Source organism: Glarea lozoyensis (genome assembly GCF_000409485.1).
Source record: "Glarea lozoyensis ATCC 20868 chromosome Unknown GLAREA9, whole genome shotgun sequence".
NCBI lineage: Eukaryota > Fungi > Ascomycota > Leotiomycetes > Helotiales > Helotiaceae > Glarea > Glarea lozoyensis.
The window spans coordinates 97540-120019 of record NW_007361004.1 but is presented as its reverse complement, the minus strand read 5'-3'; the positions used below and the strand labels follow the sequence as shown (position 1 = coordinate 120019).

The 22480-nt window shown below is 44.3% G+C and overlaps 9 protein-coding genes across 9 annotated transcripts; 6 read left to right on the top strand and 3 right to left on the bottom strand.

Annotated features, from left to right (window-relative positions):
• Window positions 1-2540: 2540 nt before the first annotated feature.
• GLAREA_07991 (uncharacterized protein) lies at window positions 2541-3725 on the top strand (the record flags this gene model as incomplete). The annotated part of the gene is made up of 4 exons (XM_008090038.1): window positions 2541-2656; window positions 2729-2812; window positions 2871-3494; window positions 3548-3725. 4 exons carry the CDS (start codon window positions 2541-2543, stop codon window positions 3723-3725), a joined length of 1002 nt encoding a protein of 333 aa, XP_008088229.1.
• A 547-nt stretch (window positions 3726-4272) lies between these two features.
• GLAREA_07990 (uncharacterized protein) lies at window positions 4273-6479 on the top strand (the record flags this gene model as incomplete). Its single annotated transcript, XM_008090037.1, has 2 exons — window positions 4273-4852; window positions 4903-6479. The coding sequence occupies 2 exons, from the start codon at window positions 4273-4275 to the stop codon at window positions 6477-6479; spliced, it is 2157 nt and encodes a 718-aa protein (XP_008088228.1).
• A 1494-nt stretch (window positions 6480-7973) lies between these two features.
• GLAREA_07989 (uncharacterized protein) lies at window positions 7974-9411 on the top strand (the record flags this gene model as incomplete). The annotated part of the gene is made up of 2 exons (XM_008090036.1): window positions 7974-8563; window positions 8622-9411. The coding sequence occupies 2 exons, from the start codon at window positions 7974-7976 to the stop codon at window positions 9409-9411; spliced, it is 1380 nt and encodes a 459-aa protein (XP_008088227.1).
• A 1537-nt stretch (window positions 9412-10948) lies between these two features.
• On the top strand, window positions 10949-11977 carry GLAREA_07988 (NAD(P)-binding Rossmann-fold containing protein; the record flags this gene model as incomplete). Its single annotated transcript, XM_008090035.1, has 1 exon — window positions 10949-11977. The coding sequence occupies one exon, from the start codon at window positions 10949-10951 to the stop codon at window positions 11975-11977; it is 1029 nt and encodes a 342-aa protein (XP_008088226.1).
• Window positions 11978-12546: 569 nt separating this feature from the next.
• GLAREA_07987 (uncharacterized protein) lies at window positions 12547-14375 on the top strand (the record flags this gene model as incomplete). The annotated part of the gene is made up of 2 exons (XM_008090034.1): window positions 12547-13497; window positions 13551-14375. The coding sequence occupies 2 exons, from the start codon at window positions 12547-12549 to the stop codon at window positions 14373-14375; spliced, it is 1776 nt and encodes a 591-aa protein (XP_008088225.1).
• Window positions 14376-14609: 234 nt separating this feature from the next.
• On the bottom strand, window positions 14610-15170 carry GLAREA_07986 (uncharacterized protein; the record flags this gene model as incomplete). The annotated part of the gene is made up of 1 exon (XM_008090033.1): window positions 14610-15170. One exon carries the CDS (start codon window positions 15168-15170, stop codon window positions 14610-14612), a length of 561 nt encoding a protein of 186 aa, XP_008088224.1.
• A 986-nt stretch (window positions 15171-16156) lies between these two features.
• GLAREA_07985 (uncharacterized protein) lies at window positions 16157-16528 on the bottom strand (the record flags this gene model as incomplete). Its single annotated transcript, XM_008090032.1, has 1 exon — window positions 16157-16528. The coding sequence occupies one exon, from the start codon at window positions 16526-16528 to the stop codon at window positions 16157-16159; it is 372 nt and encodes a 123-aa protein (XP_008088223.1).
• Window positions 16529-17883: 1355 nt separating this feature from the next.
• On the top strand, window positions 17884-19469 carry GLAREA_07984 (uncharacterized protein; the record flags this gene model as incomplete). Its single annotated transcript, XM_008090031.1, has 3 exons — window positions 17884-18093; window positions 18148-18796; window positions 18847-19469. 3 exons carry the CDS (start codon window positions 17884-17886, stop codon window positions 19467-19469), a joined length of 1482 nt encoding a protein of 493 aa, XP_008088222.1.
• Window positions 19470-19540: 71 nt separating this feature from the next.
• GLAREA_07983 ((Trans)glycosidase) lies at window positions 19541-21646 on the bottom strand (the record flags this gene model as incomplete). The annotated part of the gene is made up of 7 exons (XM_008090030.1): window positions 19541-19564; window positions 19635-20124; window positions 20173-20514; window positions 20564-20827; window positions 20878-21031; window positions 21089-21218; window positions 21296-21646. 7 exons carry the CDS (start codon window positions 21644-21646, stop codon window positions 19541-19543), a joined length of 1755 nt encoding a protein of 584 aa, XP_008088221.1.
• Window positions 21647-22480: the final 834 nt, after the last annotated feature.

The window sequence follows — 22480 nt, the reverse complement described above, 5'->3', positions numbered from 1 at the left end:
TTTATTTTAGGAGTGAATACTTCCTGGTTTCAAAATGCCCTGATGCATCATCTACCGCCCACAATTAACTCAGTAAGATCAGAAAAGTCTTTGGATACTTGTAGAATACCCGAGAGATGTGTTCTTTATGGAGTAGTTTCTACAATAGAAATGCGACTGGTTGTGCTGCGGGTAAAGACTCCAAAGACAATCCTAGAACGGATGTTCAATTACGAATGTGACCTGCCGTATGCTAAAATCGTATCCAAACGCGAAGATTCTCGAATGTATGCACTTAAATGAATGTGGTTGGAGTCTGGATGTAGTGCCGTTCGATTGTACGTTGTTGGGTTCAAAGTAGCTTAGTAGCGCATAAATGTGTGCGGTGGCCTCAGCTCCCCAAAAGTTTGCAGCTGGCGGTCGTGCAGATTATATTACTACCATTTTTCAATTCCCAGAGTGGCTCTTACCATGCATTGTATAGTCAACGCAGCCTCCTTTCACCGTCCGCACATCGTCAGGCGGGCCAAGCAACGACCTCGAAACGTGCCATTTTGCAACGCCAAAAAGCTTCCCGATCAACCCTTCTATAGCAACAACATTGTCTGCGAGACACTGCTTACGCGAAACCCTTTCGACTAGCTATCGCAGAGGGAAAGTAACTTCTCTCTTCGGCGCTACCCTCGCCCGCTGTTATCTCGAGTTGATTCCGAACACCACTTCCATTTCAACGCCAGATCAACGACACTATCCGAAGCCAGGTAATGCTCGACCTTGGAGCTAAAAGCCCCTTCTCTCAGCCATCCTTTACTCGGTATACTCGAAGAAAACGTTCTGCTTTCCTTGCGCGACTATCTCGACGAACCGCGACTATATGAGGGACAATTTTGGGGCTGGACTTTTAAATGGCGACGGAGGATTACTCCTATCTCCCCGCTTTCCTTCTAGTATACTATAAAACGACATGATGACCGAGGAGGGTGTTCCCGAATACAATCATATTGAGGTGCTTCTCTTGGGGGACGAAAAGATCGGCAGACGAATGTTCTCTTCCTTTGGAGATTCAACTCCCAGAGTCAAGCTTCTAAAGCAGAATTTGCGACTGCGACGAAACATGGCAGCTTGAGGCGTAGGGAAGTATCGAGTGAGGAAATATGTACAAAAACCCTACCAGCGGCGCTGTGCCTAGCATCAATGCCTAGGTGTTTCCAAACCCGACCCCAAAGTCTTACTGACTATGTCGCAGATTTGTGACAGGCTGGCGGCAGACTATCAACCTTCGGAATAAGCGCCAAGTTGCTGGAACACAGGCTTCCCTAGCTTCAAGCAGATTTAAGGATATTATGGGCCCGACAAGGAATAGACTCTTCCGACTGATGGTGTTCAGGGAAAGCCATAGTCACTAGGGTCATCAGAACAGCGTGGCAGTGTTGATTTTATAGGGCTGAGGAAGTCGCCTAGTATAGGAATGACAAGTCGATGGAACTGGGCTGCCAATTTAGACAGATACTATACTTTGCCCGTCCTACCTATAGTAAAAGAGCGCATAATAGAAGAAGAGATAACCTTGAACAGAGCCACAATGATTAGTTTGTACCTTAGTGTTGTAGTTTGTGGCTTCTAAAGGCTTCTTCCTGCAAACCTTTGATCAACTGTTTGCCCCTGAGATATGGTAGTTCTGAACCCTCTGAGTTTCGATTTCTCAACGTTAGATTCTTGTTGTACCGTTAGTTTTTTGATTAGTGTACAAAGAATACAGCCCAGGCTTTTGTCAAATGAAAGTCGGTCTACAATGTTATTTCCTGAAGCATTTTCTTTGACTGGAACCCTTTAATCCCTTTACATCAAGTTTGTTTGCATGTTTTCAACCGCTTCTTCTAAGTTTGAGACAAAGTTCCATTTAATGTTCCCAGTAGAAAGCACAGAAAACTATGATCCAGTATCTCCAACTTGATTGTGCCGAACATAAAGTCATCTCGCCTGAATCAAAGAACATCACAAGCTCGTAGAGTTACCTAGACAGATAAAAAAAGCTGGGAATCATTTGCTTTGAGAATTCTAGCATATTAGAAATACCGCTTTTTACTTGTCGTTAGTATACAAGATATCAAAAAGAATTGCAGAGCTTCCGATAAGCCTATGCAAATGTAAGTCTTTTCTTTTTGGTCGCCATGACCATCTAGAATGTAGATCCCTAAAGATAATAATCGATGCAGGATTGAGATACGTCTTTCTTGTTCGTCTTTGACGTTAGAACAATAGATAAACCTTTAGACCTATCTAGAAAAAGGAAGAAAGGGTGGAGATTGGGATACTTCGACACCCCTCCTTATCGGTTGGAGGACGTCTGCTTGCCCTCAGATCTTCCTTAAGCCGAAGGATTGTTATTATGCTTTCCATATTCACTATTTCGGAGGTAACTCTGAGTCAATTTTTGGATTCTGGCGGGGCCACACCCTGTTTATTTTTTTTAATTTTGGAAACCTTTGATTTCTGGTCTCAACGACTTTCCATTCATTTCTTCAAGTTTTCAGTAGGCGTCACACATTGATGAATCAACAATGGGCCGCGCAAAGAAGCCTAGAAACGCTAAAGGGAAAGCTCCTGAGTTTCCTGGTTCTAGTCAAAGCAAACCAAAGCGAGCTCCAAGATCGACCCCTCACCAGAATTCTAGCCTGTATTACCTCCTTGTTTACTTGTTTCTAGCACACACGACAGCTCCAATGTGCCTGTACTGATAGTTTGTTAGTGCTACCTTGGAGCCTCCCGCAGAGTCCTCAGCAAGTGGTAGTGGAGAACCACTAGCTATTTATGGTGGACCTCATTCAGCCGAGTAAGTCCTTCGCTGCGAATGATATTAAAGCTTGAACAGTAACTTGAAGGCCTGACAGAGCGGCCAGAGATAGTAATCATGCACTACACCTCGAGTCGAGCCTCAAAGATACCGAAAGCGGCGCACAGAATCCACTCAACTTCAGGGACAACCTAGAGCCGTTTGACGAAAGAGCCATACTTGATCCATTCAGGTTTTCGGACCCCCCACAGGATCTTAGCGGAAGCGGCGTACAGTCTCAATTCAGCTTCTTGGACGACCTAGGGACGTTTGGCGAAAGCGACATACAGGCTCCATTCAGCATCATGAACACTTCAGAAACGCTCGGCGAAAGCAGTATACACGCTCAATGCAGCTCTATGGAACCCCCAGAGATGTTTGGAGTATCAAATACTACGAGAAGTCTAGCAAACAATCAAAACAATCGGTTTGCTATGCCCACGAGACCTGAAAAACGGCAAGCTCCTGGAGAGACAAGCAGTGTTTCCCATACCCAACGCAAGCGTTTTAGACGTTTACTACCTAAGGTAGTCAAGGAACCAGAACTGAAAGCTCCCCTTGGACCACTGTTGAAAAGCCTAGCTGCCGGACCAATAGACTACACGCGATTTCAGCTGTGGAGTGGATGTGATTTACGACCGCAACGCTCATCTGAGCAATGGGACCACGATCTCCGTAACATGTAAGCAACATACCATGTCCATTCTCCAGCATCTATTGATTCGTAGAGAACAGTTTCCACAATGGAACAGGCTTGTTCGCAAGAGATTGCAGATCAGCGGCCGAAGAGTTAAACCCTTCTTACATGCTTTGGTCTCTGGATATGTATGATGAGTTCATGGATCACATGCAAATCCTCGTCGGTTTTGGCTACACACGCTACCATACGGCTGTTTTCGGTATGGAAGAGTGATATCGTTGGTCTTCGAAGAAGTAGAGAACGGGGTGGCTGCGGAGGAATACTGGAAAAAGAATTGTATGGCAGATGATAGAAAAAGGATATTGGTTTGGTTTGATAAAAAAGAAGCAAAAGGAAATCATGATAGATAGTAAGAAGCAAAGCGGTTGAACAGACATGTCCTCAGCAACATTGCAAACTCGTTAAGTAGACTACTTGGCCTTCTCTGAAGGAGCTTTTAGATAACCCGCATTTGAATCCATTTGATTATGATTCCTTCTGGAATCGAGAGTGATCTTGACTACGTTAACACAGTGTGACATCCTCGCGGGTTGGTGCTTGTTTGCAGGTTTGTAGGAAAATTTTACTGCGAGCAACTAGTCGAATAACATAGCTGATTAAGCATCAGACTCAGATGATGTTGGAGCAGGAGTGTCTGTTTGTGCTAGGGTATTAATAAGCATTCACCGTCAGTCTTAAAGCGACTCACAGTTTTAATGCCACACATTTCATGAAAGCTCTGCGAATTTCACTCCCAATAAACACCATCCAGTCCAGAATCATGGACGATCACCGGCCTGACGATAGTCACTCAACAGACTCCAAAATAGCCTCCAAGACCGATATAAACCAACCGCAGCAGCTATTTCATCGTGCAACCACTTCCACGCTATCAGGCCAAGAAACCGCGACTCAACCCCAAGCAGCTCCAGCAATGTCAACAATTTCAGATCCACAAGATGCTCCATCGCTACCATCAGCATCTAGGAATGAATCGCAAGAACCACGAGCAACTTCAGTCCCATCGAAGACAGAATTCTTGAGTCCCACCCCCTCGCCCACGCCATCGCCTAGAAGTAGATTGCGACGGGCACCAGGAAAACCGGTTCCAATGTCAGAACTGTTGAGTCCTAGTCCGCCACCTCAGTCATTACCTCCAAGTAAACCACAGGAGGCACTAGCAAAGTTACAGCCAAAGAAACGTGCCTTACAACCCACGAGAGGAGAGTCCGATCCCGACGAGGACGACGGTCGGCAACATACAACACAACCTCTAAGTTCGGACCATTCCTCAACACGTGGAGCTGCTATCGAAGGCGAGCCAGCCAAACGAGCTAGATTGATGGGCTCAAGACCATCAGGTGCCATGGTGGTAGCACAACCTCCATCTGTATACGATAATCAGTCTCAGAGGAGTGGAGAACCCATTTTCCAAGAGCAGAGACTCGAGCGAATGCTGCACTAGCTCCTCTACCCTCAGCTATTTTGTCCATCCAACATTATCAACCAGGACAAGCACCAGGCTCTTCAGCTTCGATTGCAACCACAGATATAGTAGCAACCCAATCCCTGGTGGCCAACTCCAACTTCACAGTACTGAGAATCTTTAACTACCAGGCTCCTCAGACAGTCGAGGTTGATCGGATTAAGTGGAATAAACTATATAAAGACTCAAGACAGGGACTTCCGCCACCGCTGGACAGGATACTGCGAGAAGAACGCACAGCACTTTGGCCACCATCCAATCCCCAAATGCTAGATGGAGGCGGATGCATATATAAGTACGACAGAGACTCATACGATTTCTTGTATAGTCAGAACAATTTCGGCACTTTCCAAGATTTCGTGTCGTTTTATTTCTTTCCATTGTGGAAGCAGAGAGATCCGGTAGTATACGTTAAAGACAAGGGATATACGCAATGGAGACTATTTTTCGAATGGCTCATCCGCTTAAGCCTTGACTTTCACCCTTTCACTGCAGTCACAGCACATGAGTACTCGACATTGGTAGAGAACTATTGGGCTGCATTATCACCACTAGTGCGTAGACATATCGAGAAATTGGCAGTATACCTCAGAGACGGCGAATCTACCGACATAAACAAAATTCCTATCCGTGTACATGTCCAATATGACAAGAATTACCGGGGACCACATTGGGATGAGGTTTTTCGACGGTGCTATGAAGATCTGTCTGATGATAACTTAAAAGTTGGATGGCTTGAAAGAGTTGGATTGTCACAAAGTATCCTAACGTGGGGACCAGGAGTCGATGAATCCACCTGTCCCTTTGGTCAAATTGCTGCATTGATCAAAGCCAAATGGGATACCGACGGCTTCATTCGACAATACAAGACGCGAATCCTACAAGCGATGATGTCCGTGAGAATGCTCGATCAAATACACACCCGCCAACAAGTAACCTTCAGCGCGCTGGAATCCCGTTACAACCCTTTCCCAGCAGGATGTTTTGCCACCAAGAAGCAATTTGTTGCTGAGAGAGAAGTCTGGCTACAATCTATAGGAATGTTTCGATTTCCGTACAAATTCTACAATGTCACGAGTCAAAATATCGAAGTAACTGAACTACACTGCTTGTATATGAGCACGGAGGAACGTTGTGAGCATATCGAGAGAATTGAGAAAGTGTGCAGCCTTGCCAATCCTGATTTCGTTAGTTGGGACAGACTTTATGGTCTACTTTTCCGAACGTACCAAGATCCAATGCACGCTGGGACAAGCAAATTTGATAATTGGAGGTTGGCATGGCTTAGGCATATCGGGATGCACCATGATACTTCACCAATTGATCGAGCGTCTTTGTTGGAGAAGTGGTCGAACATGAACATACAGGAAAAACAAAAGGTCTTATTTGCTGCCGTCGAAGATCGAATGGTTTATGTTGCATGGTGCCGATGTATAAAAATTGGTACTGTATATGAAGGTCGCCAACCTATCATTGATGAACAGCTCTTGACCTTTGACTAAGCAGCTGCTTGATCTTGTAGGGGCAGAGAATGGAGATGTTTGCCTGGTAGTTGCTTGCTTCACACTAGCCCGAAGAGGCTTGAAGAAAGTACTGCCTCTAGTCTTTGGTTCTTGTTATCCATTGTACTTTGGCTTTGACGACCAAATACTTTATCTTCTAGTCTCATTGCATATCGAATGGAATTCTGATGAGAGATCTGGGGGCGTGGAAGGAATCAGCAGGTATTCTGCAATCATTTTAAGAGAAGCCCAGGCAGCTCTAGTTGAGATATGATTCTTTTGACCCTGTTTCTTAGACTCTAGGTCACCAAACTTTCATTAGATAGAATTGATTTATTAGACTACACGTTACCTTTGTCTATCTCTGCTTTGTAATTAGCTTCTATTGAGTCTTTGTCCGTAGCTCCTTTATCCGACTCTTCGAGGACGTATTAAAGCACCTAAGGCTCTATTTACTTCTATAGAAAACCGATAATATATTATTAAATTATTAATATTAGCGTAAGGCTAGTAGGGGTCAGTACACTAAGTACCCTATAGCGAGTACTATAGCTAGTATCTCGAATATCTTATAGCTAGTACGCTAAATACACTATAGTAAGTACTCGGTATATTCTATAGCGACTATCTAAATTACTTATATATTAAAAGTATAAGTCTATAAAATAATAAAAAGAATTAATTATAAAATATTTAATAATTGAAAAAGAATAAGTCTATTAATAATTCTTTTAGAAGATAGAATTTCTATTATTTTTATTAATTAAAAAGTAATAAGTAAAATAATATTACTTTATTAATTTTCTTTTATTTAAGATATTTATAAATAGAGTCTTTAAAAATTAATTAAAAGTTAAGATAAAGAGAGGTATTATAGTATTCTAATAATATAGTAGAATTATTAGTTTTTTAGATTAGTTAATATAGTATAAGACTAAATAACATTAAATATAATAATATATAATTCTATAGTCTATAAAATAATAAATATTAGTTAATCTTCTTTTCTTATTTCTAGAAGAATAAATAAGATTATAGCTATAATCTAAACTATAATAGTATAGCTAAATATTAAAACTTAATTTTTAAGTAGAGATTATACTAAGATAATATAAAAGAAAGTTTAATACGTCTATATAGAGTTTAATTATATCTATATTATATATAATATTAAATAACTAGGTGTACGGTAGAGGTTTTTAGGCGAAGAACCTTAGGCTTAGAATTTCCATAAGTAAAATCTTTATTTCTAGCAAAGAATTATGTTCTGATTAATAATTGTATATCTTCAAGTGCAATAATTTCCTCGTCTGGATGGATATTGTAAGCAGTGACCGAGCGCCAAGGATATAATGACAGGCATCATCATTCGCACCTCACCTCCCCACCAAACCACCTTTACGTACCATGCCACTCTTTTACCGCCGCTGAGCTGTTTACAATCATGGAGCCATCTTTGCAAGAGTTAGTACACTTGATATTACCCTGTCAAGAATGGCACAGCAAGGTCCCACATCTGTAACGGCATCGGGAGAATCAAACGGGAAACCCCGGTTTTCCTTCTCCAACGGCATCTTGACGGCATCAACGGCTCTCCAACTTCACGATGCTGATATAATTGCTGTCACTGGAGCTCAGGGCGATGGGGATGGCTACAACATACTGAGCCTCGCCCCAGAAGGAGAGGCAAGCGCAGAAACGCATCCACAGCCTTTCGAGCTGCTTATCACAAAAGCGACCCACCTACCAGAAGACTTCCTCGATATATACCATATAAAAGACGTACCTAGTCATCTCGAGCCTTCCTGCCAATTAAGTGTGGTTGTATCAACATTATCTGGAACTGGCCTCGCAACTAGCTTTTTCGAGAAGATACTGCGACCAGTCTTACAAACACTTTCCATCGACGAATCTCAATATAGCGTCGATCGAACCGAGAATACGCAATCTGTACATGATCTTGCAAAGACTACTTTGCTGGAGAACGCAAATGGAGGAGATGCTCAAACAGTTGTGGTGCTTAGTGGTGATGGTGGGATTGTCGACATCATAAATGGGCTTCTGGAGAGTGGGGAGAGATCAAGGTACGAACATCACTTTCCTTTCAGATGCAAGCATGTGAGCGTATTTAACGTGCTATAGTGATTACACTCCACCGGTGATCTGTCAAATCCCTCTTGGAACAGGCAATGCACTCTTCCACTCCCTTCATCGGTCGTCCACAACTCCTTCCATATACGTCCAAGCACTTCGAACTCTCCTAACAGGCCAGCCCAAACCACTGCCAACCTTCAAAGCAACTTTCTCACCTGGGGCTCGTCTCCTTACACACGAAGGCCAGAGTGCTACGCCTCTTTCCAACAATACATTGTACGGAGCCGTTGTGGCCAGCTACGGTCTACATTCTACACTCGTTGCGGACTCGGATACCACGGAATACAGGAAGCATGGAGATAAGCGGTTTGGATTGGTGGCAAAGGATCTTCTGTACCCCGAGGACGGAAGTCCTCACGCATACCAGGCAGATGTGACGTTATTGCAAGATGGCAAACAGAATGCTGTTGGGCGCCAAGAGCATGGATATATATTGGCAACCCTCGTATCGAACCTCGAGAAAACATTTACCATATCCCCAGAAACGAAACCTCTTGACGGCGTATTGCGAGTTGTGAACTTTGGGCCGCTGAGTGGAGATGAGAGTATGGAGATCATGAAAGCCGCATATCAAGACGGGAAGCATATTGGTATGGAAGGCGTTGGATACGACGCTGTGGAGGGACTTGACGTGAAATTCCTCGAAGTCGGAGAGTCCTGGAAATGGAGACGTTGCTGTGTTGATGGGTTGATCGTCGGGGTTGAAGAAGGAGGCTGGATGAAAGTTCGAGTAATGGAGAAGGGATCAGAGGCAGTACAAATCGTTAGCGATGTTTGAGAACTTCGCCTGTCTATGTCCAAGCCACTGCTTGCTACAAGTTATGGGAGGGGCTGGATTAGCAACTATAGCATGATCACATTGTCCACCAATCTCTGGCCCAAAAAAATCCATCCATCCCAACAACACGTCACTAGCAAAATTCTCCGGTCCATATATTCCGTTGCTTGGGTTGTGCCTTGAAGAAGTATTACCCTCGGATTTGAGAGTCAAAAGAAATCTGGTTCTCAGGCACGTCGTTCTTTGAAAGAAAGTGTGAAATAAGGACAGGATCTCTAATATCTTAGCTGTGAACTACTTTTCTTACACTCTTCTTTCAGGAACTGCTCTCGCTATTTCAATATAGATTTCGCTCAATCAGAGTATGCGAGAGAGTGCGGCATCAATGAATAAGTCAAGAGAACAACTCCTCACGGGCCGTGTACTGGTGACAATGAGACACTGCTATCTTATAAAACTCACGAAGCCATCCTGTAGAAGCCATATTTCTATCGAAGTGGCGGCCGAGAATCTACAGGTCAGTAGAGATGACTGTCCCCCATTTTGTGGCCATGCTGTTATAACACCTGACGATTGTAGTGACTTGATTTCTTTCTACGTTTGTATCCACGCTATCGGAAATGGAAATATCTGGATTCCCGTTTGCAGATGCATTGTAACGTTATAATCTTTGCGATTGTCTCTGCTGCGTGCCAATTACGAGAATCAAGATGTGATTGGCTTCATTTCTGTGTAACTGAAGCTCCAATCTGCAAGTCTTGACATCAGAACCTGGTACATTTTCAGCCGTACTTGCCGTTTTGGACATAAATTATTGCATCTAGTGGTAAATTGTTACGATGAATTGATGGGGTGACTCCGAATAAAATATCAAAACTGAGCGACAAATTGTATAGTGGCAACTAGAATGTCGTATGATGAACGGGCTTCCACCCCATAAACGCTCGTCCTCACTGCTTTCCGCATACCAATTGATAAATAAACCTGTTTGTAGTCCACGTCATCGTATATGGTTACAATAATTCTTCTGCTGGAAAGGACTGTGCGGTAAAATTGCGATATATAACACAATGTAATATCGAGTTCAAACAGAAGAGGGCTCGTTAATGAAGCTGATGTCAACCTATGCAAACGGTCACTCTCTTTCAACCTTTCCAGGCACTGCCAGTAATAGGCCAATGCCCAAAAAGAAAATATATTGAATCTATCTTATTTACGCAAACAATCAGAAAGCCATCGGCCCAGCTGCAGGTTCGGAAACTGTTTTTCGGTCCCCTTTGCCAAGTCACGTGGAATCGGATCGGTGGCGGAGACATTTTGATCCTCCGGGGTGACCCTCCGCCGGTTGGATCACGCTAAGGTTACTTGTATGAAATCATAAAAAGGGTCGAACCACCATTTCTTGTCATTCCATTAGTGCAAACTATCAAAACATATCCATTGAAGACTTCTACATACTTTATTTCGCCAAACTGAGTGAGAAATCACCCCCCTTTACTTGACGGCGTCATCATTCCTCGCTTATTTACGATCGAACATGGCTTCTCCCCCATCAACATCACGAGCCTGGCAGTTCAGCAGCGCCAAAGGAGGTCTGGACAAAAACCTACACATCAACGACTCTGCAGCCGTACCAAAACCAGGCCCACAACAGCATCTCGTTCAAATAATTGCTTGCGCCGTCAACCCGATCGATTACAAACTCGTTGAACTCCCATTTATTGGTGGTTTTCTTGGCGGGAAAAATGCAACACCATGTCGAGATTTCGCTGGCCGTATCGTAACACCTGCCGCCGGCTCACCTCTCAAAGCTGGACAATTAGTTTTCGGTCTTGCTGGTGCTAGTCCGATTGCTGGAGGTGCCATGGCACAGTATGCGCTAGCTACAGATACGGCAGTCACCTCAATCCCTCAAGGTCTTGATCCCGTGGACGCAGCCACTGTTGGTATTGCTGGTCTCACTGGATATCAAACAATTGCACCCTATGTCAAACAAGGAGACAAAGTCTTCTTAAATGGTGGTTCAGGCGGTGTTGGTGTTTTCGCTATTCAGTTCGCAAAGTCTTTCGGGTGCCATGTCACGACCAGCTGTTCCACAGCTAACGTTGACCTCTGCAAAAAGCTTGGTGCGGATGATGTTGTTGATTATAAGAAAGGAGACGTGGTTGACGCGCTCGTGGCTAGTGGAAAGAAGTTTGATCACGTTGTTGATAATGTTGGATATCCTTCTACTCTGTACTACCGGGCTCACGAGTTCACGACCCCGGAAGCGAAGTTCGTCGTTGTGGGCGGAGAGTTCTCGTATAATGCTATCACTACTACGTTTGGAAGACTATTCCGACCCGGATTCCTAGGTGGTGGGAAACGAAAGCTGATCAGTTACATGATGAAGCCCACCGTTGAAGACTTGAACAGCATTGGGAAATTGATGAGTGAAGGGAAGGTCAAGGCGATCGTGGATACCAAATTTCTTTTTGAAGAAGGGGCTAAAGCTTTTGAGAAGATAAAGACTGGGAGAGCAAAGGGTAAAATTGTCGTAGTTGTTGATGAGAAGGCTGGTCAGTAATGGAGAGCGTGGGAGCTTTGGGTGGATCATTGTTTCTTTGCTTTCTCCTGCAGGTAATCTCACCCCATTCCCGATTGTCTGTACTGTAGCGATAAGTCTTTCAGCAGTTATGATTCATGTTTTTTTTCCGGATGATCATACATTTCTTTTGTCCGTCTTTCATTTAGCATCATTCACGAATTCCTTTAAGCTACGAAATGTATTAGTATTTCAACGACACCACTTCACCATAATATCAAACCCAGCTTCATCTTCAACTCTAGTGTCTTCTCATTTTTGGTTTTGGGATCCGTTCAGAAGCTCAGCCTTATGGAGAGCCCTCGCTGGATCAGGAAAGTCTGTAGCGGATTTAGACTTCAGTCACCAACACGATCTCGGTCACGCTCTCGTTCGCGATCGAGGCAAAGGCCACAACTCTACACCACACTACCCATGGAGTCCATACGACTGATCTCGATTAAACCGGGGCATGCAGAAGAGCAGGTCTCGCTCTCTATAGAGGTGTTCCATCTGGATGACTGTCCACCCTTTGAAGCTCTTTCCTATGTATGGGGCGATCCTGAACCCTCATGTTGGATTATTTGCACAAGCAGGAGATTAAAATCAGACAAAATCTTTGCTTTGCGCTGAAGAGGTTACGGAACCTCAATGATGCCAAGACGATGAAGTTCTGGGTAGATGCGATCTGCATTAATCAAGAAGACATCGTCGAACGTTCGAAAGAGGTTATGATGATGCAGCGGATATATTCACAAGCCAACAAAGTGATTATCTGGCTCGGCGAGATTCACATCGACGACAACACATTCGAGGAAGCAGAGAGTCAATTCACAGCCATGGCTAAAATTCTCAAGAACGGATCCGGAGTGCAGACGCCTCGTTTACACGATATTGCACATGTTCTTAGGCAACCGGAAACACATATCAATCACTCTTTCCGCCACTGGTTGGCACAACCCAAAAGCTGGGATCTGGTCCGCAAAGTCGTGGTGTCGAAATGGTTCACACGTGTTTGGGTTCTACAAGAGTTCGCGCAGGCACGAGATGTAGTTATTTTACTAGGCACTCATGCGTTTCGCTCTTTCGATCTCTTCCTATGCGCCTTGCATATTCGAAAAATACACTTTCATCTCACAACCACCGAGAAAATGTATCTAGATCGTGTAGTGCGGATATATCTCACGAGCTTTCCAAACTATTTACTCCCGCAGTTGGAAACGGCACGCATTTTCGATGCGACGGATAAAAGAGACAAAGTCTACGCAGTGTTAGGCTTACCCTCCGGAGAAGACAGAGATCTTGGTGTTCGCTCGCTTCTGAGACCTGATTATTCGAAGCCGGTCTGGGAGGTTTATGGGAATATGGTGCGGCATTTCATTTCTGAATCGAGAGTTCGTTCTATTAAATCTCTCCACGATGGAGAACATGCTGTTGGCCGACATAGATATGGCGAAGGGGTTTTGGATATTCTTCGTCCGACGGAACATACTGGTTTGATTCCTGACAAAGACAAAGCATTGGTATTGATGGATTCCCATCCTGGGTACCGAGACGGGATTTAAGCGGACATCAGTATCGTCATCCACCTGGTTTATGGGCTGTGGATCCAAGATATTTGCGGCAACCGTCGTTGGATCTGGACGTCGGATACAATCCACCAAATGATGCACAAGATTCCAGAATCCTCCAATTGAAAGGCATCAAACTCACAACCGTAACGGCAATCTTTGATCAGCATCTGCTGCCGGTCCCCTTCCATGAGCGTAATTCGGCTTCTACGGTTAGGAGACTGCAGCAGATAGTTCAAGACCACTTCTCAACTACGATTTCACGCTACCTGGGCCCTAACTCTCTCGAGGCAGACTTTGCAGAAACCATCGTCGCAGGTACGAAAACTGACCTAAGTCAGCAAACTTCAACGGAAAGTATGGAGACAATTACGCAACCTGACTTTGACGAGCTAAACGCAATGACGCACTGGCTTGAATATTCAGAAGTAGGCCATCAGGTCATCGTTGGGTCTCCGCACGAGGAAATGACAGAGTGGTTGAAATTGGAGGACAATACTGCATCTGCATCCTCATTGAGTTCAGGGTGCTCAAGGAGTAGTACATTTCAAAAATCCGTCGATCTAAACCGAACCGTTTTTGCTACTGAAGATGGAAAGTTGGGGATTGGAACGACGAAAAGTAGAGTTGGAGATGAAATTTGGCTACTTTTTGGCGGGCGAACACTGTTTGTTCTGAGAAAAGCAAAGAGTGTAAAAAAGGTGAACGCAAATGAAAGATGCAAACTTAGGGGCCTTGTTGGGGAGTGTTTCGTTAAGGGTTTTATGGACGGGGAGGCTTTGAAGGGAGTTGCAGGTGGAGATGGTGTTGAAGAGTGCTGGCTGGTTTAGGATACAAGAGTGGCCTCGAACCCCCTACAAATCTCCATCTTGATGAATAATGTTATCTTAGAGCTCTCATCTATGCATAAAGTAGATTGTCAAGAGAAGCAGTACAATTTTCATCTCTCTAACGAACAGAGCCCCACTATCCTGTCATCTTTTCATCAAAATCCAAAAACAACCCTGAAAGCTAAAACACCCATTTCAAAACCACCTTCCACCCTGGTCTCCTAATACAATAGCTCACCACCAATCTCTATGCCTCGTCTCCCTCTGATGCTTCCTCAAATCCCAATCAAACCAAAACCGCCCCTTACAACCAATCGCCTCGCACGTAAAAGTCCCTTCCTTCCCCAACGGCAAAATGCCATGCGCCCCCTTCAAATGAGCAATTAACGTATCCGCACTCGTGAACGACTTAGCACGCACAGCATAATCCTCCTTAGGTCTAGCAAAGTTGCAGGGCTCGTGTCGACCCGCCGGACAATATATCTCGTTTGGAAATGGGGAGTCGATTTCGCGGAAATCCATGAACTTGGGACATTTTTCGGGGTCTGGACCTGGGATAATGGGAACGAGGGGGAGTTTGAGGATCTCGGGTGGATTGGTTGGGTTTTTGGGGGTGGTGCTTGGGCCGGCGGCTGGTGGACGTGATGCGTTGGTGAGGTTGGAATTCTGGCGATTTCTTGTCAAGTGGGAGCGATCTGTGAGCGAGGACGAGTTCTGGCCATTTTGCGGAATGTCTATGTCCTTAGACGATGTAGCGATTGGATTGTTATTTTGATACAGCTGTTTTCCTGACATGTTTTGAAGTTTAGGCGAGAAAAAGTTGTTTTCGATCTATGGAAAGGAGCATGAGGAAGGTCAGAAATAATATTTTATAGAAGGCTAATAAAGATTGGACATGCTTCTTTCAATTCACCTTCTAGTCATGGGCCGGTCATAAAATATTTGTGCTCTTGCTAACATGTGTCTTCAATGATCGACATGCGTTTTCCCAATTGCATTCACCGATCTAGAGACAACTAAACAAGACTTCCAGTCAAGTCTATTACTAATCAAACATCAATACAATGGCAAGTATAGTATCTTTGTAGTTTTTAATAATGATGCGATTATGAATAGGTGGCGTGAGTATTCTGTAAAGCATAAAATTTCCTGAGATTACACATAATTCAGTTTCTATGACAGAAGTACTCAAGCGAATATACGAGGCAAAATATATTGATAGATCGGCACATTAGAACAGGAAACAACTAATGCAAAAGGAAAGTCCGAAAACGCCCTATCTTGAAAGCTGGCCTTTGATGTTTGGGCATCGTAAAATCGTAGGCTAGCTTTTTAAGTCACCAAATTCGCCAGAACACTTTGTGAGTCATGTCTCGAATCACTTAAAGCCTTTTCATGTGGACTTATATAGTTTTGAAGCAAGTGAAATGGTACATCTACTGCGTTTTACAGAGACTCACTAAACAAACCCTTTCTGATCCTACTGTCATCTTTCCCTTACTCTCCCCTCATGCTTCTTAGAATGCACACGTCTTTGCCACTCCCAGTCGAAGCAAAATCCTTCTCCACAAGTCAGACAAGGAAAGTCCTGCCCGAACAAATCGAGTTGTCTTATACGATGATGTACCTCCAAATGAGTAATCTAGTCCTTTCCATTCACAAATTTGAGCGATAATTACCATGAATTAGACGAACTACATGGTTCCTGCTCCCCACGAGGACATGTTATGAATCCCTGAGAGTCGGAGTCGAAATATTTGTCAATCACTTATCCATACGCGTTATGTGGAAGTTCTAACTTGGGATTCGACGGCAGTAGTAGCAGGATAAGGCTGTTTGGAATTATCGGTTTGTTGAGAGACGGTATTGGTGCCAGTTTGATGTTTTAGATCACTAAGAATAACAGTGGAGGCTTTATTCTCATCACTTGGAATATTCGAGCCACTGGACTGCACAGGCGTTTCTATCGTGCCATTTGCTGACAATTGAGATAACTGTTCAGGATGTGTAGATTGATCTGCTGTTTTCTGGAGAGGTTCTTGCCCCCCTGACACCGGAATAGTTCCAGCCAAAACTGCTCGCGCGATTATGTCGTGTATATTAGATGGCAAGGTGGATGGAGCCTTTCTGCAAGTCCTTCTTTGGTAGGGCATAATGGGAAGATTGACAGAGTACTGATCAAAGTGGCTGCAGATTAAGTGAAAGCGAGGTTAAGGAGAAATGGATGAGAATGTTGACTTCGTGAAAAGAATGAATGATTCTTATAAGCGATCATTGTTGGGCCCTCACATTAGCAAACTCCATGTTTGTCCTGGTAACTCACAAAGAGGTCTTATTGCAGTAATGAATGATGTTGTGACTGACTGAAGTCGTTTGCTCCATCACGCAAAAACCTCTGAGTCTACTGTCACCGTGCTGTGACCTTCGGCCATTCGTTGTCTGAACCATGACATGACTTCAGAACTTGACTTCTTAACACGTCCCTTGGAAGGCTCATGCGAAATATCCTTCAATCAACATCATGATGCCAAAAGTGGAGAGGGTTTGGTCTTCCACTTCAACGTTTTTCGTGGAGCTGTCCCGGACGAGAAACCAAGATCGGTTTGTAATCTTTACGGCGTTTTGTCTGGGACTTGGTTAAACATGAGGAGAAGTGATAGGCTCCAGGGATCGCGAAATGCTGGCGTGCCTAACAAACTTTAATGATCATTTAATAGAGGCACGGCGACTCGAAGTCTGTGAGTTCAGATTTCTGATATGACAGTTTACAGTAACTTGCAATTGGGTTATCTCAAACAGTAAGTAAAGGACTATTGAGTGAAGTGTACGGGAAGTTAACATAAACATCAAAGCCAAGTTCTATAATTGATATCTTGTCAGGGTTTAGAAACCAGTATTTCAAGTTGAAACCAGGATCCATTTTTCCTCGAGTCTGTGACCGTTGATGCGAGCCTTTCATAAAAGAATCTGCACTTTAAAGAATATGAAATTACCTTTCTCAGAAGTGATAAGACAGGATTTTAAATTCTGACCCTTCCGGGATAGAATGCTTTTTCATTTCGAACACCTTACAAGTCAAGAAGCTTGCTCAACTCCAAGATTGCTAAAGTTGCAAGCTTTTGTATCCTACTTTCAAACAGCTTACGGCTCCCAAATGATCTTGATTGCTGGCTCATTTATCGACTTCAAGTCACAACATATGCTATGAATTTATGAAATTGGGAAGAATTCAGGGACAAGTTCGTTCACAACTTTACATGACTGATTTCTAATCTTTAACATCGACAGGAAATTTCTCAAAAAGGTTCTTTGTCACATGAATCACAAATCAATTTGCAAAATGTGGTTCTTTGTCTGCAATCTCCCGGGCAAACGCATTCAACACTCTTCCAATTTCCAAACAAAGAACTAACTTCGGCTTCGTCACTCTCACAATCTGCAGTTCCAATGTATCCCACATCACTTACTACCATATCCTTCCAAATCATCACCCCCAAAACAATCCAAAATGCACACCATAACATTCAACCTCATAACCCCCTCCGACGCCCCCCGCATAGCCGAAGGCACCATAATGTTCCTCCCACCCCACGACCAGATCCCCGCAGGAACCTACACGGATCCCAGCATGAACATCGGCGCGTACAACCACCCAATCGTGATTCTCTCCTGTCCAAAAAGCCCATTGAGACTTGACTCGAAAGTTGAAATCGCAATCGTACGTAAAACATTTATTTCTCATGATAAAGGAGGAAAATATTGATGTAAATAGATGACATCTTTCCACGGCACCTCAATCCGCACGCATCTCGCCTCAAAAGGCATCGTCACCGCCACGGGCGCCGAAGCAGCAGCTAAAGCGGGTTATCTGCGCGTCGTCACGGCGTCGAAACCGCACGCGTTAGGTACGTTGAAATTGAGGAATGGGAAGGGGATGAAAAGGGATTGCTCGTATGTTGGGTTGAGGAATACGTATACGATTGCGTTGGGCGCTTTGGCGAGGTATGGTGGGGTGAGGGAGGAGGTCGATGCGTATCGGTTGACGGCGCATGCTTTGAGGGTGCTTGTTGGGGGGATTGAGGAGAGGAGGGGGAGGGAGGGGAAAACTGTGAGGAGGAGGAGCGTGGGCGCGGAGAAGGAGAAGGTAGAGAAGGAGCGGAAGGATAGGATTGTCAGGGAGATTGAACGGGAGGTGTTAAGTTCCACGACTGTGGGGGCTAGGGATGAAGATATTGTGATGACGGAGCGACGGAAGAGTGTGGGGAATATTGTGAAAGGAAGGGCGCAAGATCTTATCAAAGAGATTCCGAAAGAGTTCTTGAGTCCCACTGCATTGAGGGCTAGAGCTAGGGAGGAGAAGAAGAGAGCGGCGATGGAGCCAAGGAGGAGGAGTAGAAGGTTGTCTTCTATTGTGTTGCAAGGTTTGAGAGAATTAAGAATTTGTCAGAGAGTTGTATCTAAACGTTTGTAGGTCTTGAAAATTCTTATGGAATTGTTGAGAAAGAAAATAAGGGGGATCCAGAAGAAGAACTGAAAAGTAAAAAAGACTCGTTGAATCGTGATGTGTTGATGGGCCAACTGAAGTTCAAACAACAACGCAAAGGAATCGAGCAAAAGAAAACGAGCAGGCGAGAAAAACCGAAAACGCAAAAGGAGGTGCATAAGCTGCTCAAGGCCAAGAGTCAGAAACTTCAAGAAAGACAAGAGTTACATCGTAGTGCCGAAGAGAAATTAAAGTTATCAAAGCAGAGGAAACTAGCCGAGCAAGAGAAGCTGGCCAAGCACGTCAAAGCGAACAAGCTGAAGAAGGAGCAGGAAGAGAAGCACATCTTAGGGCAACAGAAGTTGCAAGAGCAGAAGAAGCAGCAACAGAAACTGAAGCAGGAAGAGAAGCTTAAACAGCAGAAGAAGGCGGAGGAAAAGCAGCGGGTAGTTGAGCAGCAGAGATTAAAAAAGCAGAGAAAGATACATCAGAAAACAAGGGTGATTGAGAAAAAGAAAGTGAAAGAGCAGAGGATACTCAAGAAAGAGAAGAAATTGAAGCAGGGAAAAAAGAAGGTCCAGTTGAACAGGAAGAAAGCGAAGAAGTTGTAATGGAAGAATAAATACGTCAGCTGAAGATAATCTTGTAAATTAATCTTGCAGTAGACGATAGTCACTATCAGCTAGTAATCCACCTCTTTCAAGCCCTATAACAAATTAGCAAACAATAATATGCTCCACGACACACTTACCGCTACGACATCACACAAAACAAACAAAACCCTCCCAAGGCCTCAAAACCACCTTCCCCCCCTCAACCCTCACACCCCCATAATTACTCAAAACCACCTCCTTCGCATCCACCCTCATCTCCTCAGGCACACTCCACTCCACCTCCCTCCCTACAAACGCACAAACCACTAACGCCCGCCTCCCCCCACCCTCCCTCACATACGCAAAAACCTCCTTCCCCCCCTCATCCACCAACCTAAAATCCCCATACACAAACACATCCCGCCACTCCTTCCTAACCCTCAACACGCTCGCCCAATACTCAAAAACACTGTCCTTGACTCCAACCTGCGCTTCCGCGTTAATCTCGGCGTACGATTCATTTTCCTTCTGCCAGGGCTCGACGGTGGAGAAACCGGCGTATTTTTGGGGGGTCCATTGCATAGGTGTGCGCGCGTTGTCGCGGGATTTCTTTTGGATTTCGGAGAGGGTGAGGGCTTGTAATTCTTTGTCGTTGGGATATTTTTCTTTGATTCTAGGATGGAGGGGTTAGGATTGTCAAGGGGAGGGGAGGGAGAGGTACTCATTCCAGTAGTTCAGCGTTTCCAAGTCTTTGTAGAGACTGATGTCTCGATCTTTAGGGACGTTTATCATGCCTAATTCCTGACCTTGATACACGAACACGGTGCCACTCTGCAGCGCAAGGAACGTGGCAAACATCTTTGCGCAGTACACGCGGTGTTCAGGTGCATCTGAGCCCCAGCGTGAGACGGAGCGGCCTTGGTCGTGGTTTTCGAGGTACAGGGCGTTCCAGCCTTTGTTGTCGATCATGAAACGTTGCCATTTGTTGACGATGGTTTTGAGGATTGGGAGATCCCATTCTTTGGGTGAGAACTTGCCGCGGGGACCTTGGTCCATGTCGACGCTTGAAAAGTGTTAGCTACAGTATGAAAGGGATAAGATAGAGGACGGACATTTCGAAGTGGAATATCATGTTTAATTCTCCACGATCTTGACCAACTGCCTTGATGAGTTCTTTGGGGTCGTGAACAGCTGGCATTTCCCCGACCGAAAATGCATTATACTTTTTAAGAATTTGTCCAATTTCCTTGAGCCATTCATGAAGTCGTGGACCGCATGCGTAGAATTTGTTTCCAGGTTGGAATTCCTGGTCTTTGCGGGTAATTGGTGCATCGGGTAGACCAGGTACTTTACTGATGAAATTGATGACATCCATTCTAGATAATCAATTAGCAAAACCCTTTCACTTTCGTATCGATCAACTCACCTAAACCCATCCACGCCTTTATCAAGCCAAAATGTCATAATGTCATAAACTGCATCCCGAACAGAAGGATGCTCCCAATTCAGATCAGGCTGCTCGGGCGCAAAAATATGAAGGTAATACTCATCTGACGGCTCATCATACACCCACGCACTCCCTGACACACAAGTCAGCTATCTTTTGATGCCAACTGAATAAAATAATATCAACTCACCTCCCCAAATCGCACCCCAATTATTCGGCGGTGCTTTTGTTCCATCCTCAAGAGTCTTTCCCTTCCTCCAAATATAATAATCCCTATACGGATTATCCTTCCCCTTCTTCGACTCCTTGAACCACTCATGCTAATAAAATCAGCCTCATAAAACTAACTCACCCTCATTCCACCAAACGCACACCCCGCTTCTCTACGCGCACTCACCTGATCACTCGTATGATTAACCACCAAATCCATCACCAGCTTCATCCCCCTCTCCTTAAATCCCTTAATCAGCTCATCAACATCCTTTAACGTCCCATACGGCTCATGAATATCCCTATAATCCGAGATATCATAGCCCATATCGACCTGTGGGGATTTATACACCGGACATAACCAAACGACGTCGATACCAAGCGCGGCTATGTAGTCCAGCTTGGAGATGATACCGGGGATGTCGCCGAGACCGTCGGCGTCGGAGTCGAAGAAGGAGGATGGGTAGATTTGGTAGACGGTGGATTCTTTCCACCAGGTGCGGTGGATGGATGTTTGCGTGGGGGAGGATGAGGTCATTTTGATTTATGTGGGAGGGATTGTTTTGTCTTTAATGGGTTTGTGAGGGAGATGAAGGTTTTAAGCCTTGTGGAATACAGACGTTCAATTATATGTTAGGAGTTCATAAGTGCACGATACACTGCAGGTGATCATTTGCTCGCTTGCGTAAAGAGCGTGTCATTGCAGAAAAGGTGGACCAGCTTTCGCCCTACCAACCAGATCGGCATATCTAGTCTGAAACGTGCCTTAATTCTAACCACCTCGCAGCAGACGACATTTGTAGTATTACTCTAGAATTAATGCATTTAAATAAGTCATTAATAAAAGCTAAACCTTGTTCGGGATCAATATCAAAACTTCGTAGCACGTGCTCTTGAAAAATCATCGGACTAGTATATCTTAAAGAAAACTCTTAAAACTCATTTAATGTTGTTTCGTAAGATCTAATATTAACAAAGGCGTTACAAATTTAAATGCAACACAGTGAAGAAAATATCTTCACTATCCCCATTATTTCTACCATTCATATATCCAACCTAGATACCTCGGTTACCTCAGTTACCTCAATCCATCCAGTTCCCTAGGTATCACAATCCTACTCTCTCAATTCTTTCGCGAAATCCGTACTGCTTTCACTTTCCTCTACTTGCATGTGAATTTGAACATCCTACATTAACGGTGATCAAAACCTGGGCACCATAAGTTATCTGACAATTCTGTGCCAGTGATAGAGTCGTTTTTGTATTGTATAGTACTTGCGAAAAAGTTCCACAAACCCAACCTTTAGGTAACGGAGAAAAAGTCTATAATCTATATTTATTTCTAGGGTTTTCAATCTCATCATCATCAGTC